This window comes from Scyliorhinus canicula, chromosome 10 (assembly GCF_902713615.1).
Source record: "Scyliorhinus canicula chromosome 10, sScyCan1.1, whole genome shotgun sequence".
In the NCBI taxonomy this organism is placed as follows: Eukaryota; Metazoa; Chordata; class Chondrichthyes; order Carcharhiniformes; family Scyliorhinidae; genus Scyliorhinus; species Scyliorhinus canicula.
The window spans coordinates 64,552,271-64,576,316 of NC_052155.1; the positions used below are offsets into that span (position 1 = coordinate 64,552,271).

At 45.9% G+C, this 24,046-nt stretch overlaps 1 protein-coding gene across 1 annotated transcript in view; it reads left to right on the top strand.

Moving 5' to 3' along the window:
* calb1 (calbindin 1) overlaps nucleotides 1–24,046 on the top strand; it is a 141,385-nt gene that overhangs the window by 46,900 nt on the left and 70,439 nt on the right. The window contains exon 6 of the mRNA XM_038809082.1: nucleotides 22,287–22,364. Within this exon, the coding sequence (XP_038665010.1) occupies nucleotides 22,287–22,364 (78 nt within the window). The remainder of the gene's footprint in view (nucleotides 1–22,286; nucleotides 22,365–24,046) is intronic.

The following is a 24,046-nucleotide window of genomic DNA, read 5'->3' on the forward strand; positions in this document are numbered from 1 at the left end:
CTCCTGCTTCAATTCTGTTATTGTTTGATGCTTTCTGTAGTTGTTGAAAGGTCTACAGGAAGTGCTATGGCAGATGCTGACTGAGAATTAGCTGATTTGAAAACTTGTTCACAACTCAGCTGCTGTCAGTGCACGAGCCAGCAGTTCATTTGGCATACAGTATGACTTGAAGAGTGAACAGAGGTCGTATAGAGGAAGAAGAGAAGGGCTGTCAGAGGGAGGCAACATTTATCCGGGTTGTGCAGGGAGAAATTCTCCAATCAGAACCTCAGCAAAGAACAGTGTATGAGAGCTCTGCACTTCAATAAAGCCATCCTCATTGAAAGCTGCCAACTACTGCTACCATAACTGCAAACCAAGAACAGGGGCAAGGGTTGCATTACCATGGAAATGACAGTGACAATGAACTTGTTTATGTTGGGATGGTTCCAGGCTAGAGTAGAAGAGTAGAGAAATGTATTGCTGTTCAATGTTGCATATGTGAGGTCACTGAAGGTCTATAATTCCGTGAGCGCAAAATATATTTTATTCTCTCTTTCCAAGTCCAAGAGACAAACAGGCAGGAAAAGCAAATGGATTCACCAAGCTTGCAGGCTGCATGCACACCACTTTTTGGATGCTACATATCAACTGTTGTTATTAAAGTCTTCAGCATGTAGTTATTAAAGTCAGTTGCATTTGAGACATCTCAGCAAACTAAGGCATGGCTACTAGACATCAAGGTCTATCATTGACTGCATGGATGATCACTCTGGTCTGCAAGTCATGCAGCAGGCCATACAACCACACAGAATGTTGACCGCTGGTAAGCTGAAACAATTGACAATACTTTCCGACCCCGCCACAGTGAGTTTCCCCATGGCGGATGTAACGAACCATTCAAATTTCCATTGACTTCCGTGAGTCTGGGAACAGTGTTCTGCAGTCAGCATCGCAGTGAAGCAGTCTGGGAACAGTGACCTGCAGTCAGCATTGCAGTGAAGCAGTCTGGGCCTTTTGGCTAAGATCAAGTGTAGCGCACTTGATCGAGGGAAGCTGAGAATTTCGATGTCGATCGTGGATTGGACAACACGGAGGGATTGGAGGCATTGAAGAAGAAACGTTTGAGCTCTGCTGCTATTGGTGGATCTTCATACTGGTCTAAACCTCTGGTTTAGGCCTAACGCCGGTACAGTTAAGACTCAACGTTTGAGCTATGGCTGCAGCTGCATCCCGACCACCAGGCTGGGGAGTGCGAAACGCTGTCCGAGTTACAGTGAAGAAGTCGGAAGGGGAGTCGCCTGTGGATCGCAATTTCTTCGTGAAGCGGGTGTTGCTCGAATGCGGTTTCAAGCATCAGACATCTTCTGCTTGCAAAACTTCCCCAACAATGGATATTTTGACGTTACCTTCAAGAGTGTTGCAGCTTGCATCAAATTCTTGAACGTATTTAAAGAAAAATGCAACCAGAGCCCCCTGTCTATCCTGACTGCGGAGCCTCTGTTCACGCTACCGTCGCAGCAAAACCGGGTTGTTACACTGCACACGTTCAACCCTCATGTACCTGTGTCTGATGTGCTCACGTTCCTCGCCAGGTACGTTGAGCTGAAAAGTAACAGCGTGCAACTGAAGGACTCCTTTGGCATCTGGACAAGTGAGCACCAGGTCAAGGTGACCCTGAGAACGGACGGCAACGGAACCATCCTACATCCCCCCTCTAGTTTCGCCATTGGAGGAAATCAAGGCTACCTCTACTACGTGGGGCAGCCCACTCGTAGTACTCTACTACGAATATGTCGCACCTGTGGCAAAACGGGGCATGTTGCCGCCAACTGCAATGTCACCTTCTGCAAAAACTGCAAGCAGGAGGGACACATGACAAAGGACTGCAAGGAAGACAAGTGCTGCAACCTGTGTGGGGAGGCAGGCAATCTTTACAGGGCCTGCCCAAAACGTGGGGCAACGTATGCACAAATCATCAGCAGTGGAGTCAAAAAGGCAACCACAGAGGAGGTTCAGGCACCCTCCATCGACAAAGACATCACAGCACAGAATGCTGAAATTCAACAGAAGGGTTCTCAACAAAACGTGGAGGCTCCAGCACACCCTGACAACTCAACCCCAACCTCATCTGATGAGGAAGACTCGATGGAAGAGGATGAAATGAAGAATGAAAGGCGCTGGGAAACGCCGAACAGGGACAAATGAAAGAGGAAACAGAAAAATAAACCAAAGAAACCCCTGATGGTAAATGGCAAAAAGCGTCAACTTCCAGCTAGTGGCCTTAGCGCTGACACCTCCTCCGATGAGGAAAACAAACTAAGAATCGTCCTCAATTAAAGAGGCAAAGCACCAATGTGGAACGGGATGCACAGATCTCCCAGACCACAGACAGAAAAGAAAATAAAACACGCTGAGAGCACCAACCTCTGGTCAATGAGAACAGCAATATGACCAACGGCCATCAAACGCCGGATATTGAAAATAAGGTCACAGACCAGCTCCAGAAATTAAGAAGCAGCAACAACCCAAGCGAAAACCGGGCTGCAACCCCAACACCCACTGACTGCCACGACGGATGCCAGTGCTACACAACCCCCCCAATGCCCATCCGTCAAGTTCACGGGCCCACTACGGACCAGGACAGCTTTCTCAGCCCTGCAACTGTGCAACAGTTTGCGAACACCACCGGCATGCTGGGGAACATTGGACAGCTGGAACACCCAACTGTATGGACTCTGAGACTGGTAAATCTACCTTTTTAAAATGGGGTTTAAAATTGCATCCATTAATGTGCGAAGCATTAAAGATACTTCACAGTGTGTAGCCACACGCGGCTACTTAGCAAACGTGAAATCGACCTACTGTTCCTGCAGGTGTGTGGGATTCCACACCTCAGCAACTACAGGCGCTGGTCGAGCTGGTGGTCCCACGGGCCATCCATCTGGTCAGGAGGAAACGACTGCCGTTCCTCCGGCCTGGGTATTCTGCTACGGGGAGGCATTTTCACAATCTCCGACGTTAAGGAGGTGGTGGGTGGATGCCTCCTCTTAGCAGACGTCAAATACAAAAATGCCCCTCTCAGACTTATTAACGTGTACGCCCCGGCCATAAAGAGTGAGCGGCTGGCAGTCCTTCAGCAATTCCCACTGCTGTTGGCCACCTCCAAGACTGTCATTCTGGGCAGTGACTTCAACTGCATCATTGATGCGGCTGGACGATCCGGCAGAGCCGACAGCAAACTAGATGCTACGTCCAGACTCCTGATGGAAACGGTAAAAGGCACCAAGCTGGTCGATGTCTTCAGCAACCCTGAAGACGGAGCGCATCGTAGAAACACATGGTCACGGCCAGACGGGTCCGTCCGCTCCAGGATAGACTTCTTCTTTGTGTCCCATGCTTTCACGGTCAGGTCCACCGATGTTAAGCCAGTGTGCTTCTCTGACCACTGCCTCCTACTGGCTGAATGCCACCTGCAGGAAAACCAGGGGGCAGGCAGGGGGACATGGAAGCTGAATGTAAAATTGTTGACTCCAGAGATACTCGAGGAACTCAAAAGGGATTTCAAAGGTTGGAGAACCGTGAAACCCCTCTTTGAGTCTCCACGGGCGCCCCCCACGCCTGGTGGGAGAATAGCGGGAGGGCCTCCTGACATTTTTCATGCCCTCACGCTATTCTCCCCCCCCCCCCCCCGCCCCCCCGCCACGCCTGACCCACGCCACAAATCGCCGCTCGCTGTTTTTTACGGCGACCAACGATTCTCCGAGGCCGATGGGCCGAGCGGCCGGGCCTTCATGCCCGTTTCAACACGGCAGCAAACACACCTGCTTGCTGCCGTCGTGAAACGGGCGGCAGATGCCCGTTTGGGGCATCTGGGGGCCCGATTGGAACGGCAGTACCATGGCCGTGCCAAGGGGGGCATAGGCTGCCGTGGGTCGCGGCCTGCCCCACGGCAGCCTTTACGATTCTCCGTATTTGCGGAGAATCTCGCCCCACATCTCTGGTAGGAAGCAATCAAGGGGAACATCAAAAGGTTTTTCATCCTCAAAGGCGTTCAAAAGGTGAGAGAGAGATGAGGGGCCATGTCCAGATTCCAGAAAAGTATGCAGAATTTGCTCCAGCTGCAGTCGATGGGGGTTGATGTCAAGGAGGATCTCCAAGAGGTGAAGGGCCAGCAAGCCTCACTCTACACCTCCAAGGTTATCTTCCGTTCCAGAGTCTGCTCCATGGAGCAGGATGAAAAATGCTCACGCTTCTTCTTCCAAAAGGTACACAGAGAGACCTCTGTGATCAGCAGCCTGAAGGAAGAAGATGGCTCTGTAAAGTCATTGCAGAAAATCCTTTTATGCCAGACTGTATGATCTGAAGCCAACAGACAGCACTGTTTCCCAGACCTTCCTGTCGTCTATCACGGAGGTCTTGGACGACAGCGAGCGGGAAAACCTGGACAAACCACTAACTCTGGACGAGCTGACAAAGGCCGCCAAGTCCTTTGAGACGAGTAAAACTCCTGGAAGCAACGGCTTACCGGCTGAGTTGTATTCGGCTCTGTGGGACTGGATGGGCCCAGACCTGCTGGAAGTGTCCGAGAGTATGCTTCGGGACGGCAGCATGTCAGAATCCATGAGGAAAGGCATCATCACCCTCATCTACAAGCAGAAGGGAGAAAGGGAAGAAATTTGAAATTGGCGACCCATTTCACTGTTGAATGTGGATTACAAAATTCTAGCCAAGGTCATCGCCAGTCGGGTCAAGTATGCTCTGGAGTCGGTGATCCACCCTGACCAGACCTGTGCTGTACCCGGCAGGAAGATCTCTGATAGCCTCGCGCTACTCAGGGGTACGATCGCCTATGTGCAGGACAGGAGGGTGGACACCTGCCTCATCAACCTTGACCAGGAGAAGTATTTTGACAGAATATCGCACACCTACATGATGGATGTGCTCTCCAAAATGGGGTTTGGGGAGGGAATTTGCAATTGGATCAAACTGCTCTACACAAACATCTATAGCGCAGTCTCAATCAATGGGTGGGAATCTGAAAAGTTCCAGATCAAACCTGGAGTCAGGCAGGGCTGCCCACTCTCCTCGGCCCTGTTTGTGGGCTGCATAGAACCTTTTGCCGAGTCCATCAGAAGGATCCGGGTATGAGAGGAGTGACGATCCCAGGCAGCGGAGGCATGCAAGTCAAAGCCTCCCTGTACATGGACAACTTCGCTGTCTTCTGCTCGGATCCCACATCTGAACACAGGCTCTTGGATGCCTGCGACCGGTTTGAACTGGCCTCAGGAGCCAAGGTAAACCGCGGCAAGAGCGAGGTCATGTTCTTTGGGAACTGGGCCGACCGGTCCTTTGTCCCCTTCACTGTCAGGTCAGATTACCTGAAGGTGCTGGGGGTATAGGGCGAAATTCTCCCCTACCCGGCGGGGCGGGGGATCCCGGCGTAGCGGAGTGGCGTCAACAACTCCGGCGTTGGGCCTCCCCAAAGGTGCAGAATTCTCCGCACCTTTAGGGGCTAGGCCCCTCGCTGGAGTGGCTCCCGCTCCGCCGACTGGCGCCAACGGCCTTTGGCACCGCGCCGATTGGCGTCGGGGCTGGCCGAAAGGCCTTCGCCGGTCGGCATGAGTCCGCGCATGCGCTGGAGTGTCAGCGGCCGCTGACGTCACCACCGGCGCATGCGCGGTGGAGGGGGTCTCTTCTGCCTCCGCCATGGTGGAGGCCGTGGCGGCAGTGGAAGAAAAAGGGTGCCCCCACGGCACAGGGCCTCTTATGTACTCCATGACTCTATGACCGGAAGATCCTGCCAGCAAGAGGGGCCGGAAAATCCAACCCAATGTTTTTGTTGCCTGGACTATTATGGAGGAACCCTGAGCAGAGCAGAGTGGATGCCAAGATTCAGCATTATCTGCTGTATGCTGTACAATCTTGCCATCATAAGAGGACAGGCCTTGACAAAAGCTCAATGGCAAACAGCTGTGGAGATGGTGCATGAGGAGGAGGAGACTGAGGAGGTGGATGAGGAAAAGGCAGCCTGTCCATTTCTGACTGGGCAGTCTGTGAAGAACTCATCCAAGTATAATACCGGTATCTGTAATTCTCTATTCAACAAAATCCAATGCCATACCTTCCATCTGTCTCCGAGTAGCACACCAGCAATTCAGCGGCAGCATGATGGCGCAGTGGTTAGCTCTGCTGTCTTACGGCGCCGAGGTCCCAGGTTCGATCCCGGCTCTGGGTCACTGTCCGTGTGGAGTGTGCATGTTTGCGTGGGTTTCACCCCCACAACCCAAATATGTGCGGGGTAGGTGGATTGGCCACGTTAAATTGCCCCTTAATTGGAACAAATTAATTGGGTACTCTAAATTTATTTTAAAAGACTTGGCAATAATGCAAAAATAAAAGCCAGCATAATAAATGTAGCAAACCAAATTTAAACATCAGCACTTTCCATATTACATGCAAATGTCAACTAATCACCTTTGTTCCCTTTGTGCCTGTCTTCCATGTGTCTGCCTGTCCAGGTGGCCCTATGCCATGCTCCTCCAGTTGTTTCAGGACTGCTGGCAGAAGGCTGCTAATTCCAGGGCTGGTGACTGCAGATAGAATCATAGAATGTTTATGGCACAGAAAGAGGCCCACTTGATCCATCGTGCCCACGCTGGCTGGAAAACAAGCCACCCAACCTGATTCCACTTTCTAGCATTCGGTCCATAGCCCTGCAGGTTACCGCACTTGAGGTGCATATCCAGACACCTTTTAAGCAAGTTGAGGGTTCTTACATCTACTACCCTTTTTGGGAACAACTCTCTGGGTGAAAAAAGTCTTCCTCATCTTCCCTCTCATCTTTGTACTGATTACCTAAATCTATGCCCTCTGGTCACTGACCCTTCCCATCCACTCTATCCAGGCCCCACACAGGTTTGTACATCTCAATCAAAACCTTTTGTTTAAGAAGAACAACCCCAGTCTATCCAATCTTTCAACCATGGCTAACAAGGGAAATCAGGTATAGTGTTAAAGCCAAAGAGGAGGCATGTAAATTGACCAGAAAAAGTAACAAGCCTGAGGACTGGGAGAAATTTAAAATTCAGCAGTGGAGGACAAAGGGTTTAATTCGGAAGGGGAAATAGAATACGGGATTAAGCTTGCAGAAAACATGAAAACTGACTTCAAAACCTTCCATAGATATGTGAAGAGAAAAAGACTGGTGAAGACAAACGTAGGTCCCTTGCAGTTAGAATCAGGTGAATTCATAATGGGTAACAAAGAGATGGCAGACCAGTTGAACAATTAGTTTGGATCTGTCTTTACTAAGGAGGACACAAATAACCTTCCGGAAATACTAGGGGGCAGAGGGTCTAGAATGGAGGAGGAACTGAAAAGAAATCCTTATAAGTCAGGAAATTGTATTGGGGAAATTGATGGCATTAAAACCCGATTTGTCCCCGGGGCCTGATGCTCTGCATCGCGGAGTACTTAAGGAAATGGCCCTAGAAATAGTGGTCTCATTGGTGATAATTTTCCAGCATTCTATAGACTCTGGAAGAGTTCCAATGGATTGGAGGATAGCTAATGTAACCCCACTTTTTAAAAAAGGAGGGAGAGAGAAAACAGGAAATTATAGGCTGGTTAGCCTGACATTGGTAGTGGAGAAAATGCTGCAGTCAATTATTAAGGATGAAATAACTGAGCATTTGGAAAGTGGGGACAGGATCGGTCCAATTCAGCATGGATTCACTAAAGGGAAATCATACTTGACAGATATTCTGGAATTTTTTGAGGATGTGACCAGTAGAGTGGACAAGGGTGAACCAGTGGATCTAGACTTTCAAAAGGCTTTTGACAAGGTCCCACACAAGAGATTAGTGAACAAATTTAAAGCTCATGTTCCCCTAACTATAGAATCCTCTACCACTATTCACATTTGAAGAACTCACCTTGAAATTCTCTCCCAAACGTTGCCCCTGCTCAGACAATCTTGCCTACCTAGATTCCTTTCCTCAGGATCTCTGAGTACACTCAAGTTTCACATTCCAAGCACAATTTTAGATCTTTGGCCGTATCAAGCAGAACATCACTTCTCCAAATGTGGCTTTGCCCTTACAGCTCGTAACACTAAGTCACCAAAGTTTGACTTCCCTCTCAGGTCTTCAGGGCTCCTCTTGAGCCCACTTTGCTTCAAGTCTGCTCTTTAATTCAGAGTCAATTGCTTTGCTCCTTTCTATCCACTTTGTTTAACAGGATCAATTTCTGGTTTCTGTCCTTATCTTTTACCGAGGCCTGTCTTCGAGGATCTGTGCTGTCCCACTCCCTTGTTTGGGACCTTCATCTTGGTTTGTGACCACTCCCGGTCCCTCTCGCTGCGTCCTGTTCTCTGGGACACATTTTCTACAATGACGCGCCTCTTCAGGTCACCTAACCTGCAGTTTAACGCTGTTTTACTTTCCTCCTTTTTCTTCTGCTGCACAGGCGCATAGGGACAATTCCCAGCCTACAGGCTAAAAGAAATGAGCTGCGCACATGCACAGGGTTTGTTCCGGGCCTGAAGGCGTGAAAGACACCAATTGTGCACTTGCTGCCTTTCCCCAGTCAACATGTACGCAGAAGCCCTGAGACCCACTGGGAACTGCATAACTTCCCAATTCTTATATTCTATGCCACAGCTAATAAAAGCAAATCCATGTGCTATCCTAAGTTCCTTATCTATTTGTCCAGCCACCTTCAGCGATCTTAGCATAAGGTCCCTCTGTTCTTGCACACTTCTCAGTATCCTCCCATTTATTGTATATTCACTTGTCTTGTTAGCCTTCCCCAAATGCATTAACGCATACTTCTCCAGATTCAACTGTTCTGCCCGCCTGAATGGTCCACCAATACCTTCTTGCAGTCGCCAACTTGTTCCTTCATCATTAACCACATGGCCAATTTTTGTATCATCTACAAACATAATCATGCCCCCTATATTTTAGTCAAAATCATGGCTACGTACCACAAAATGGGGGCAGCAGGGTAGCATGGTGGTTAGCATAAATGCTTCACAGCTCCAGGGTCCCAGGTTCGATTCCCGGCTGGGTCACTGTCTGTGTGGAGTCTGCACGTCCTCCCCCTGTGTGCGTGGGTTTCCTCCGGGTGCTCCGGTTTCCTCCCACAGTCCAAAGATGTGCGGGTTAGGTGGATTGGCCATGCTAAATTGCCCGTAGTGTCCTAATAAAAGTAGGGTTAAGGGGGAGGTTGTTGGGTTACGGGTATAGGGTGGATGCGTGGGTTTGAGTAGGGTGATCATGGCTCGGCACAACATTGAGGGCCGAAGGGCCTGTTCTGTGCTGTACTGTTCTATGTTCTAAAATGCAAGGGACTTAGTATTTGGCTTATGGAACTGCAATGGAATCAGCCTTCCATTTACAAAAATAAACATCAACCATCACCCTTTGCTTCCTGCCTACGAGCCAATTTTAGATCTAACTTGCCACTTTACTTGTATGACATGGGATTTTAATCTGCTGACCATTTAGACATGCAAGATCTTGTCAAAGGTCTTGCTAAAATTTAGATGGTCATCAAATGCAGTATCCTCATCAATCGTCCCTGTTATCTCCTGAAATAATTTAATCATGTTAGTCAGACATGACCCTCCCTTCAAAAAGCTGTGTTGACCGTTATTGGTTATTCTGTGTCTTCCTAAATGAAGCTTTATCCTGTCCCTCAATGTTTTCCAATAATTCTCCTCGCACTGAGAGTCGACTGACTGGCCTGTAATTACTCAGCCTCCCCTTTCTCACTTTTTATACAATGTCTGCAGTCCTCCAATATTGTGGTCAGAGAGGATTTGGAAATGATTGACAGATCCATTCCTCTTGATGCTCTGCACCGTCAAGAATAAATTTAATCTGGGTTTTGGGATTTATCCACTTTCAAAGATGTTTCACACTCCTCTTTCTTGATTCCAATGTCTGTAGTCCCAGTCTTTTGTGAAAAAGGTGCAAAATATTCATTAACAATCATACCAACATAATTTGCCTCCACACAGAGGTTACCCACTATGGCTCGAGTAGGTCCTACTCATTCTTTAGTTATCTTCTTGCTCTTTATGCATTGATAAAAAATTTTATGGGTTTACCTTGATTTTACTGGCCAGTAACTTTTCTTGCCCTGTCTTTGCTTTCGTAATTTCCTTTTCAATTTCACCCCTACACTTTTTACACTACTTCAGGTTTCCTAATGAGTCCTTAGTGTCGGTCATAAACTTTTCTTCCATAATTAGAGCAGCACAGTAGCACAAGTGGAGAGCACTGTGGCTTCAGGCCAGGTCCCAGGTTCGATTCGCTGCTGGGTCACTATCTGTGAGGAGTCTGCGTCTGTGCGTGGGTTTCTTCCGAGTGCTCCGGTTTCCTCCCACAGTCCAAAGACGTGCAGGTTAGATGGATTGGCCATGTTAAATTGGCCTTAGTGTCCAAAAAGGTTAGGAGGAGTTATTGGGTTACGGGGATAAGGTGGAAGTGAGGGTTTAATGTGGGTCGGTGCTGACTTGATGGCCGCGGAAGGAGGCAGGCCCGGGGGGAGAAGAGGCCGGCCCGCCGATTGGTAGGCCCCGATCGCGGGCCAGACCTCATCGGAGCCCCCTCTTCCCCCCCCCCCCCCCCCCCCCCCAGCATTCCCGCACAGTTCCCTCTGGCAGCGACCAGGAACCTGTCGTGTCGGAGCGGCCACTCGGCCCATCCGGGCCGGAGAATCGGCTCTCGCGTTTGCGGCGATTCTCCAAGTGGCCAGGCGTGATTTGCGCGGCGCTGGTTTCGGGGGGGGGGGGGTGGGAGAATCACGTGCAGGGGTCTGGACGGCGTGGCGCGATTCGCGAGGCATCCAGCAATTCTCCCACCCGGCATGGGGGGAGAGAATACCGCCCTCGGTCTCTACTATGAATGTCTCCCACTGATCTGGCACTGAATTACGTTACAAATACTTGTTTCCAATTCACTTTAACTACACGGGCGGCACGGTGGCATAGTGCTTAGCACTGTTGCTTCACAGTGCCAGGGACGTGGGTTCAGTCCCGACTTGGGTGACTGTCTATGTGGACTTCGCACTTTCTCCCAGTGACTGTATGGGTTTCCTCCGGGTGCACCGGTTTCCTCCCACAGTCCAACGATGTGCGGGTTAAATGGATTGGCCATGTTAATGTGTCTCTTGGTGTCCAAAGATGTGCAGGTCAGATGGGGTTACAGAGATAGGGTGGGTGAGTGGTCCTAGATAGGGTGCTGTTTCAGAGGGTTGGTGCAGACTCGATGGGTTGAATGGCCTCCTTCTGCACTGTTGGAATTCTATATTCAATTCTATGTTCTATAACATATCACAGGTTAGTAAAGTTAGCTTTTTCCCAATTGGGAACTTTTATTCTTGGGCTACCTTTGACCTTTTCTGTGATGACTCTAAATCTAACTGAGTAATGATCACTTCCACCGAGGTGCTCCCCAAGTGATACCACTTCCACTTGCACAGTTTCATTCCCTAAAGCTAGTTCAGAACTGCCCCCTCTCTTGTTAGTCTTGCTATATACTGGCTAAAAAGGTTCTCCAGAATACACTTTAAGAATTCTGCTCCATCTGTGCCTTTCACAATTATTCGATCCCAGTTAATATTAGGGTAGATGCAACCCCTATTATTGCCATATTGATTTTGCATTTCTCGGAGATTTGCCTCCATTTCATTCTCTCTCTCTGATTGTTTGAAGGTGTATTGTACACTTCCAGTTCTGTGATTTGCCCTTTTTATTCTTTGATTCCATCGATATGGCCACACTTAATGACTCATCTACCATTTTTATCCCTCTTCACTGCTGTAATTACTTCTTTAATCAATATTGTGATGACCTCAGCCTAATTTTATTTCACTCTCTATCCCATCTGGAAAGCCTGCAACCAGAAACGTTGAGCTGCCAATACTACCAAATATTCTTCTTTTCAACACCCCTCAGGCCAACTCACTTTGCAGCTCCACTCATTCATCTCACTGCAGGTACCTCACTGAGCAGCAAGTACCCTCATTACCCTCAGCTTATTGACAGCTCACACCTATACTGCACGAATCATGCCTTTCTTCACCGCACTCAAGCCATGTTTTCTCCCTTTGCAAGGAAAGAGCATACAAAACGTGGTTCAAGGAAGAGCACCAGGGGTGTGGTTCTACAGTTAACCTTAATCTACAGTTATAGGGACCTTGTTGGCAATTGGCAATGCAAGTCCACTTGCCCCACTGGGAAGGAGATCTTGTTCCAGGAGGCTGCAGATGTCAGCAGTTACCTCCCCGTGATAGCCTGAAAATTCTGAGGCACCGGTGCACAGATATTTCGAGGGAGCTGATCTTCTGTCCGTAGACCCTGTGTTAGGGGTTCCACCTCCTTCCAGCTCAATCTCTGTGACCTTCACATTTGCACTATGGAGGTGCATGCAGCTGAGGAAGAGGCAGTTGGTGCTGCTGCTGGTTTTGCCCCTACTGTTGCTGTTGGTGTTGGCGAGGCTTCTGCTTTTGCCACTCATCAGAGCTGGAAGGTGGAGCTACTTAAGCTGCTCTCATTCCATGGTGAACGCTGGCAGCAGAGACGTTCATCTGAAGGACAGTGAAGCTAGACAGGTGAAGTGCCTTCCAAGGTGTTGGCAATCATCTGTCAAGCAATTACAGCACTCTGAGAGAAGTGCATTGAATATCAGTTTCTCAATGGCCATGGCTGAAGCTCCTCAGTGCAATTGATCAAACCCTTCCCAGCTTTGCAGTTACACTGATGGAGTTCTTCCTGCTCTTCACTTGCCTTGGTAATGCTGTTGGGATGCTGAAAAGTCAGGAGACTGACTCCACGGCTGGGAAATTCAGGATTCAGCGACAAGGTAGCTCATAATTTGTTTCTTACCAACTTCAATAACTTCTCAATTGCTTACCCGGTACATCTAAGGGGGTTCCCCACTTGTTTCAGTCTGCATTAGGGAAAGAGGGAAGAGTGTGGAATAACATTGGGATCCTGACCCAATATTACAATATTAATTTACCCAATACTTTGCTCACCCCTAACCCATCTCCAACAACTAGAAATTTCTGCCCAATATTTCAGGTTGATAATATTTTATCAGATAAGGAGGAACAGTGGCGGGTACAACCATTATTTTATAATCCTCATTGGCCACCAGTGTAGTTCCAGAGGACTGAAGGACTGCTCACATTGTTCTGTTGTTTTAAAAGGGAGGAAGCATAGACCAAATAATTACAAACCAATGAGATAAAACTTGATGGTGGGAAAAGTAATTTAGAAAGGCATGAAATAATCAAGGACAATTGGCATGGATTTGTTAGGGCAAGGTCATTTCTGACTAACTTGACTGAATTATTTTTGAGGAGGTAACAAGGAGAGTCAATGAGAGTAGCATATTTGATGTGGCCCATATGTATTATAGCAAAGTGCTCAGAAAACCAAGAACCATGGGAACTCAGGTAAAGTGGCAAATTGAATCCAAAATTGGCTCAGTGACAGAAAGAAAATTATTACGGTTGATGGATGTTTTTGTGACAAGATGGCTGAGGCTAGTAAGGCTCCACAGCGTTTAGTACTAAGTCCCTTGCTTTTTGTGGCTTAGATTTGGATTTGAACGTTGTGAGCATGATGAAAAAGTTTGCAAATTATACAAAAATCGATCTTGCTGTTGATAGGATGAAAGATAGCAGTAAACTGCAGAAACATATCAATGGACTGGTCAGGTGGGCAAAAAAAGGTATAAAGGTTTTAATCTGGAGAATTGGGAAGCAATACATTTGGGGAAGGCAAGTGAATACACAAGTATGATAAGGATCTGAGAAGTGCAGTGTATTAAAGGGTCCTTGAAGTGTATGGACACAGATCCCTAAAGGTAAAAGTATGGGTATATATGGTAGAAACGGGACGATACGGAGGTACACGGAAGATACGGTGACACAGTGGTTAGCACTGCTGCCTCACAGTGCCAGGGACCAGGGTTCAATTCCAACTTGACTGTGTCAAGTTTGCATGTTCTCCCCGTGTCTGCGGGGGTTTCCTTCGGGTGCTCCAGTTTCCTCCCACAGTTCAAAGATGTGCAGGTTAGGTGGATTGGCCATTTCCCCTAATTGTCCAAAGGTTAGGTGGGGTTATGGGGATAGAGCGGGGGATTGGACCGAGGTAGGGTGGTCTTTTGGAGGGTCGGTATATACTCGATGGGCCGAATGGTCTCCTTCCCGCACTGTAGGGATTCTTTGATTCTATCATATTTAAGCACTGAACATAAGAGAAGGGTGGTTATGCTAGAACTGTACATAAGACTAGTTAGGTCACAGTTGGAATTCTGCACAGAGTTCTGGTCATCACATTACAGGTGAAATATCATCATAATCATTTAATTGGATAGGCTGGAGTTGCTTTCTTTGAACATAAGAGGGTAACAGGACATTTAATTGAGGTGTATATAATTATGAGAGGTTGAATGGATAGGAAGGATTTATTTCCCTTAGTCAATAACCAAGGCGCATTGATTTGAAGTAACCAGTGGAAGTAGAAGGCTTTTTGAGAATTGTTTTCACCTAAAGGGTTGTGGGACTCAGGAATTCATTGCCTGAAAGCTAGAGGCAAACCCCTCATCACATTTAAAAATTGCATGGATTTGCACTCAAAATACTACAACCTCCAAGGCGATGGACAAAGAGCTGGAAATTGGAATTAAGTAGAATAGGTTTTTCAGCTGGCACAGACACAATGGGCTGAATGGCCACCATAGATTTCTATGATTGATTCTATCTTCAAAATAGAAAATACATGAGTGTTTGTGTATTAGTTTATTTATTGTGGTGCAGAACATGGATTAAGGTTAACAACCAGGTCAAGCAGGATTAGACTGCTTAACTGTACCAAGAAGCAGACACAGAGAAGGAGCGAGGATTGGATGACACAGATAGACACAGAGATGGCAGCTGAGAACTGTGTTCAGCGGGAGGTGGGAGGTTAATAGTCTGGGAGATTATCAGTGGAGTCTCACAGGATTCTGCTTTGGAAGCTCTTTTTTTAGTATTTCTATAAATACTGTGGAGCAACAAATTGTAAGCACAGTGGCTACATTTGCAAATGATAATTATCTTCACTAAATTAATTCAATTTAACGATTGATAATGTGATAAATTCCAAAACTGAACTGGGCAAGATGTAGGAGATTATGATTATGCATATACTCAGGAACAAGTGGTAGATGTAATTTATTTTATTCTTTCACAAGATGTGGGCATACCTGGATATAGGCCATCATTTTGTGGCCATTCCTAATTTCCCTTAATAAGATGATGATGAGTCACCTTCAACGTAGTGAAATACAGCCATTTTCTGGGCCTTGGGGAGTTTCTCCTCAGTCTAGTCCACATTTAGAAATGTTATCATCACTAGGGAGCTGAACTCGCCAACTAAACCAATTCCTCAAAGGTTAGGGCGCAATCGTGAAAGGGTGCCTGATCTCTAAGTGAGTTTGGGAGTTCCCCAAATGCCCCACCCATGGGCAATGTCATCCCCTGCACACAGGGGCATTATCCCACGCTCTCTGAAGTAAGGACACCCCACTATGGGGCCGCTCATTGGTCCCCTTTTCAGGCCTTCCAATCCCTTCTTTCAGGCTCCTCCCTTTCAGGACCCCCACTGTTAACGCCCCCCTCCTCCCAAACGTTATGAGGCTCCTTCATACCACCCGTCACCCTCCCCACCCTTCGTATCCCCCCCTCACTCCCCCTTTCATTGGCAAGGCCCTCCTCAGGCCCTGTCCTTTGGCAGTGACACCCTAAAACTTCCACCCAAGCACCCTGGTATTGCCAGGGTGGCAGTGCCAAGGTGCCAGGCTGGGAATATCAAGATACCTGGGTGCCAGTGGCATAGACAGGGGGCCACGCTGTCCTGTCCACAACCACCCAGGGGTTCTAATTACCTTGGAACCCCCCAAACCCCTGGTGCCGTTACGCCTGGTCCATGTTTGTGGGGACCAGTACTAAATTGCGCCCTGTCAAGCTCTTGCTGGGGAGGCCGTTAGTTCCTGGGCACTGGGAGAATCTGGCAAAGTGAGCCTAATAGCTAATTTAGATATGCTGATCTGGCTCTTGCCCAGTGAGAGCGAGATCCAGATTGTGATGTCTCGCGAGGTTTGGTTGAATCTCGAGATAGGTCTCAAGCGTACGAATCTCGTGAGAGGCCTCTCGCGAGATTCAATGGACTAATTTTGTCACCAAATCAGGCTCGACGAGGCTGGTAAATTGTGTCTGAAGTGTTTCACCTGGGAATAAAATATCTCACAAGGGTCTATTACCCAAACCGAAATAAAATAAGACACATTGGAAATCAAAGAGGGAGGGGCCATTGACAATTGAAACTATTACAATGCTGAATAGCAGTGAGTAAAGCAAATCAGATGTTGGGATGTATGAAAAGTAAATAGTGAGCCAAAATAGTGTGTTAATCATGTTTCTTTGCAAGTCACTGATGCAAATGCATTTAAACTATGCACCATATTCTGCTTGCTGCCACCTAGAGAGAATTATAAAACAGTAGTTAAAATTGAAGTAAAAAAGCAACTATTGAAAATGAATTAATCCACAATATATATCCGCAGTATAGCAATATATAGAATATCCAAAATAAAACAGGATTTGGAAGCATTTACCCCATACTAAGATGATGTACAAATAATTGAAACATGGCTACACAAACAATAGACCAAGCAACTAAATATTGAAGGGCATAAACAAGAGGAACAAAAGGAACATAAACAAAAGAAACTATGAAGGTATGAGGCCGAAGTTGGCCAAGACAGATTGGAGAACGTCATTAAAAGGCTTAACAGTGGTTAGACAATGGCTCATATTTAAGCAACAAATGTATGCATTGCAACAGTTATACATTCCTTTCTGGCGTAAAAACACAACACAAAAAGTGGCCCAACCATGGCTTACAAAGTAAATTATGGATTGTATTAGATCCAAAGCAGAGGCATGCAAAGTTACTAAAAAAAAAGTAACAAGCATGAGGATTGGGAGAATTTCAATAATCAGCAAAGGAGGACAAAGAGATTGATTAGGAGGGGAGAAATAGTGTATGAGAGTAAACTTGCAAGTACATAAAAATGGACTGTAAAAACTTCTATAAAAGAAAACGATTAGTGAAGATGAATATAGATTCATTGCAGCTGAAAACAGGAGAATTTATAGTTGAGAACGAGGAAATGCAGAGCAATTAAACAATTAGTTTTAATTCTGTCTTCATGGAAAAAGACACAAATAATTTCTTAGAAATGCTCAGGAATCAAGGGTCTTTTGAGAAGGAGGAATTGAAAGAAATTAATATTACTAGAAAAATAGTGTCATAAAAATTAATGGGACTGAAAGCCACTAAATCTCCTTGGCCTGATAATCTACATCCCAGGGTACTAAAGGAGGTGGCCATGGAAATAATACATGTGTTGGTTATCGTCTTCCAAAATTCTGCAGATTCTAGAACAGTCCCAGCAGATTGGAGAGTGATAAATGCAACCCCACTATTTATAAAAGGAGGGAGGCAGAAAACAGAATTACAGACCGGTTGGACTAAACATCAGCAATAGGGAAAATGTTGGAGTCTATTATAAAGGATGTGATAACAGGACACTTAAAAAACATCAACAGGATTAGACAAAAGTCAAAGTGGATTTATGAAAGGGAAATCATTTTTACAAACCTATGGGAGTTTTTTGAGAATGTAACCTGTCAAAGTGATAAGTGTGAATGAAGTGCATGTGGTGTATTTAGATTTTCAGTAAGCTTTTGATAAAGTCCTACATAAAAGATGTTAGTGTGCAAAACTAAAGCACATAGGATTGGGGGTAATACATTGGCATGGATTGAGAATTGGTTAGCAGACAGGAAACAGAGTAGGAATAAATACACCTGGAGTATTGTGTGCAGTTTTGGTCTCCTTATCTAAGAAAGGATATACTTGCCATAGAAGGAGTACTGCAAAGGTTCACCTGACTGATTCCTGGCAATGCTGGGATTCTGAAATAAGGATGCCACAATATCAAAGTTAATTGTAAGGCCACCCCCTCACCACCCCACTCCAACAGAGTTCGTAACCCACCCCATGGAGTTCGGAAACCCTTCCTGGAAATTGGGAGCCAGCCCAAGGAGATCAAGACCCCCAGTGGACAAGAAAAAACCCTCAAGCCCCACACACAGAAGGGCAACTCCCCTGCCTCTCAAACATCAGGCTAACCCTCCCCAATGCAAAGATCAAGCACGCTCCCCCAACAACACAAAGATCGAGGCGCCCCCACACCCCAACTCAAAGATCAAGGCAACCACCACACACTGACCCCCAAACTCAAAGATTGGGCATCCCCAATGCAAGAATCAGTGACCAACCCCCCCCCCCCCCCCCCCCCCTCCAGCACCAGGGACTTTCCCCAGGAAGTGTGCGACCCGGAGTGGCCAACATGACTGTTTTCATTTTTGAAAACCAGTAGAGATTTGTTACGCTGGCTTGGGTGTTAAGCTGTGGTACGCTGTGGGAAGACATTATGGAATCAAGCCCAGACGATAATGTATTGAAATTTGTGGAAATCAGGTTCATGTACTTCACTGCTTGCAAAATTTCACGGCCATTATGGGATTTATGTGCAGGCTAACTGAGTCACTAGATCACAGCCCTAGAAACTGAAAATACTATTGAGTTGTCAGCATAGGTTCCAACATGGAAGGTTATGCTTGACCAAACTTATTGAATTCTTTGATGAAGTAACAGAAAGGATAAATCAGTATAATGCTATTGTGCAATAATTTTGATTTTGAAAAGCCTTCAGTAAGGCTTAAGGCACAATAGACTCATGACCAACGTCAGAACAAGTGGAAGTACAGGGTCGAAGAATGGGTAGCAAACTGGCCACAAAACAGAAAACCGAGTGGAAGGTTGTTACACATATTGACAAATGTTGGGAAGTGCTGGGACTATTGTTGTTCAAATCTAAATCAACCATATTGACTCAGGAATTAGAAATACAACTTCAAAATTTGACCATGGTGTTAAATTGAGAGGTACAGTCGATATAGAGGAGAACTGTGACAAAACATAGAACCATAGAATTGCTACAGTGAAGAAGGAGACCATTCAGCCCATCAAATCTGCACTGACCCTCTGAAAGAGCACCCTACCAAGGCCCACTCCCTCACCCTATCACCCTAACCTAACCTGTATACCAAGTTACCATAGCTAATTCACAGAACCGGCATAACTTTGGACTGTGGAAGGAAACTGGAGGACCTGGAGAAAAGCCATGCAGACACGGCAAGAAAGTGCAAACTCCACACAGGCAGTCACCCAAGGTCAGAATTGAATCCACGTCCCTGGCCCTGTGAGGCAGCAGTGCTAACCATTGTGCCATCATGCTGCCCTAATATAGGAAGACAATTAACTCACAGATTTTTTAAAATTCATTCATAGGATTTGGATGTTGCTGGGTAGACCAGCAATCATTGCCCTTAAGAAGGTGGTGGTGAACTGCCTTCTTGAACTGCTGCAGTCCATGTGTTGAATGAGCACACAAAGCACTGTTAGAAGGAAGTTTCAGGATTTTGACCCAGCAACAGTGTAGAATGGGCATATTTTGGTCAAATGAACAAAATAGCTAAGTGTCAGCTAGTACATTTTGAGGGAAAGGTAAAGGAGGCAACATACACTTAAAACAACTGCCAATATGGGACATAAGATGGAATTTAATTGTAGTGGTGAGTGTCCCGATAGCAGGAATAAAAAGTGAGCGGGACCTCCGCTCAGAGGTGGGATTATTGACCGCACACAATCACACAGCAGCCAACCAATTAGCTACATATGTACAGTCAAGGGGCATGACAAATTGTGCACTGGGAGTGGGCAAAAAGTAATCAACCTTGTCGTTACCTCAGGGAGTCAATGGACCAGGCACCATTTTTAAAAGGCAAACAGCCAGGCAACCACTCCCTGCAGGCCAGCATCCTTATTCTACCTGCCTCAGATGTTGATTATGACCTTCAAACGCTGTCACTCCCTGCCCAACTGCTACACTTGGATTCTAGAAGCTGCTGCCACCAGTTCTTCCAGGGTCAGCCATGCCTCAACCATCCTGATAGCGAGCAAATGAGCTCCCGATAACACCATTCCACCCTACAGAGGCTGACATTTCTCCTCACACAAAATTAAGCGCCACTGCCTGAAATACGTCTTGCTACCAGGAGCATCATTAAATTCTGTCCGTAGGTACAGGGGAAATGGGGGTACGGACCAATAAAAGTAGCCAAAAAACATTATTGAAGCAAACAAAGCACTGTGATTCATTTGTAGAATAACAGATTTAAAAAAAAGAAATGTTGAACTTGTGTTCAAAATTGGAGGAAGCCTATAAAACAAGAGGCTCGGATTGCCCTGGAATATCATCAAAACAAAACTTGCATATCAACCCACACCTGATCAGCCAAATATTGCACCTCCCAGACAGATTGAAGGAGTAACTCTGGAGCACTTCCCATAACTTGGCTACCCCTCTTAAAAGGCCAACATTGGTGAGGAAATCCAACACTGGATCAGCTGTACCAGCCCTGCCCAATACAAGCTATGGCAGCGAATGTTTGACAGCTAAGACTTCCGCAAGTCAACAAGTGTCCTGGTGTACAGAAGAATTATTCTCACCATATTCCTGTACTACAGTGAGACCTGGACTGTGTCAGTGACACATAAGCGCACTAGAAAAAGTCCATCAACAATGCCTCCGCCACATCCTCTGTATACAATGGGAGAACCACCGAACAAATGCTCATGTGCCAATGGGACAAAAACTCATATAATTTAGATAAACATTGGATTGGTCACTGAGTTCGCATATCTAAAAAGTATCTTTCCTGCCAGGTCATAGAATCATAGATCAAAGAATTTGCAGGGCAGAAGGAGGCCATTCGGCCCATCAAGTCTGCACCAGCCCTTGTAGAGAGCACCCTACCTAAGCCCACGCTTCCACCCTATCCCCTTAACCCCACCCAAACGCTATCCGACACTAAGCACAATTTAGCATGGCCAATCCACCTAACCTGCACATCTTTGGACTGTGTGAGGAAACCAGAGCACCCAGAGGAAACCCTGCAGACACGGGGAGAAAGTGCAAACTCCACACAGACAGTTACCCAAGCCGGGAATCGAACCTGGGACCCTGGAGCTGTGAAGCAACTGTGCTAACCACTGTGCTACCGTGTCGCCCATTTTGTTTGCTTTCTTAACTGCTTTCTCAACTGTCAAACAGCCAACGTTTCCAGGGAGGACAAAGAAAGCACTTCAAAGACACACGGAAGCTCTGAAAGCACAGTAGCAATGACATTCATGACTGGAAGAAATTGCTACCAATTGTTCAAAATGGTGACAACCTGTCCATCAAACTGCATCCATGCTTTGAGGCCAAACATCTTAATAATGGACAGAGTGGTTACAGTGAAGGAAAGAAAAACAGATCCTGCACTCCGGATACCAATACCTCGTGCAACATCCTGATTCATGTGTGGATTGAGATGTGTGGATTGAGAATCAGCCTGTTCATGACATAAACTTGTGACCTTGAGCAGATGTTATTGTCGAATTAAGGGACTGCCGAAAAGGCAATGACAACAGACTTGCTGCAGCATGGTTAGGTTTGCACAGCTTTGATAAACTTTGATATCAACTTTGAAGCCTCAATATAGGTTATAATCAAATCATTTTGGAAACTGTCAGGTAAAAGGACAATTGTGCATGTTGTTTAATATTGATTATAACACCACCAAAGCACCTTATAGTATGTTTTATTGTTTTACTTAGAGCATTTAGTCTTTCACAATTTCATGAATCATTGAAGCCCTAATGAATTTCAAATCTGTATGATGAATTACTGAAGCAAAATTAATCTGAGTTTTATAATCAGAGAATATTTAGTGACATTTGATATGCATTAGTTTATTCCTATGAAATTCTGCTGGAGGCTCTTTAATATGTTCAGTGGGCTACTTACTTTAAATGGGTTAACTAATAGCTAAATAACAAAGAAAACTTACAGGTCTATAAACTAATATATTTATTACAACTACCTCAGAGCATTTTGAACATTTATCCCATCTTGCCTGTATTTGACAAGGTATTGATTTTTATTGTTTATAACTCGGAATAAAATGAGATTTCATTCTGTAAGGATCATATTGATACAGAAAAAATATATAGCTATGATTGGCATTAGAACAGCTGCTGAGATCTCACTGTTTTTTTTAAACAGAGCTTTCTTCGAGATTTACTAAAGAAAGCAAATAGACCCTTTGATGAAGTGAAGCTAGAAGAGTATACCCTGACAACGGTAAGAGTGAAGTTCTATTAATTTACTTTGGAAACATTTATTGGTTGCAAAATAGTTTATTCTAGAACATTGAAGGTCAGAATGTAGTTCTTGCAGGCTCTCTGCAAGAGATCTTTAGCTGTGCCCACTCCCACACCCTTTCCCCCATAGCCCTACAAAGTCTTTGCTTTCAGGTGCCTAACTAATTCCCTTTTGAAAACCATAAATAAATCTGCCTGCATCACCCTTTCAGGCAGTTCATTCTAGATTATAAACACTTGCTGTGTAAAAACCTTTCCCCCGTGTGCCCTTTGATTCTTTTGTCAATCATTTTAAATCTTTGTTCTATGTTTTTTTTATTTTTTTTATTTAGAGTACCCAATTCATTTTTTTTTCAATTAAGGGCAATTTAGCATGGCCAATCCACCTAGCCTGCACATCTTTTGGGTTGTGGGGGCGAAACCCACGCAAACACAGGGAGAATGTGCAAATTCCACACAGACAGTGACCCAGAGCCAGGATCGAACCTGGGACCTTGGCGGCGTGAGGCCGCAGTGCTAACCCACCGTGCTGCCCTTGTTCTCTGTTTTTTGACCGAGCGTGAAAGAGGATGGTTTCTCTCTATCTATCTGGTCCTGACTCCTCATGACTTTGAACATCTCTGAATTGTATCTTAGCCTTCTCTTCTCTGAGGAGAACAGACCCATCTTCTCCAATCATTCCTCGTATCTGATGTCCCTCATCCCTGTAGCCATTGTCATGAATCTTTTCTGTTCAATTTCTACTTGCCTTCATATCTTTTCTAAGTGAAAGGTTCAGCACAGCTTCCTTGCTTTTGTGCTCCTCATCCCTAGTTATAAAGCCCAGGATGCCATTTCATGATTTTCTCCACCTGCCCTGCCATCAATAATTTGTGTACATTTACCTATAGGTCTCTTTGTTGATCTCTTTAGAATTGTACCCTTAAGTTAATATTAAATATTAGCAGAAGGAGAAAGAGGCCATTCAGCCCATTGAGTCTGCACCAACCCTCTAAAAGAACATCCCTACCCTTGCCCACTCCTTGTCCTACCCCTGTAACCCCACCTAACCTGCACAATGTTGGACACTAAGAGGCAAAATAGCATGGCTAATTCACCTAGCCTGCATATCTTTGGAATGTGGGAGGAAACCGGAGCACCCGACGGAAACCGATGCAGACACAGGGGGATCATGCACACAGACAGTCACCCAAGACCGGAATTGAACCTGGGTCCTGGTGCTGTGAGGCAGCAGTGCTAACTGCTGTGCCACCGTGCCCCCTTGCATTTCTTCATCCTTCCGAGCGAAATGTATTACCTTGCATTTATCTGTGATAAATTTATTCTACTACATGTCCATCCATTGCTTCAAGCCTGTATATGTCCTCTTGAAATCTATCACTATCTTCCTAACAACTCGCAATGTTTCCAAGTCTACTACAAATCTTGAAATTGTGGCCTGGACACCAAAGTCTATGTCATTGATAGATATAAAGGAAAGCAGTGGTCCTAATACCCCTGAGGCCTATCACTGTAAATCTTTCTCCAGTCTGAAAACCAACCGATCCTCATTGCTTTATTTCCTGTCACTCAGTGTGTCCTTTCATTCCATGCAGTATTTGTTTTTGTATTAGTAGTTAAACACTATTTATCATGCTGGCTTTCCTAACTAATCTATAATGG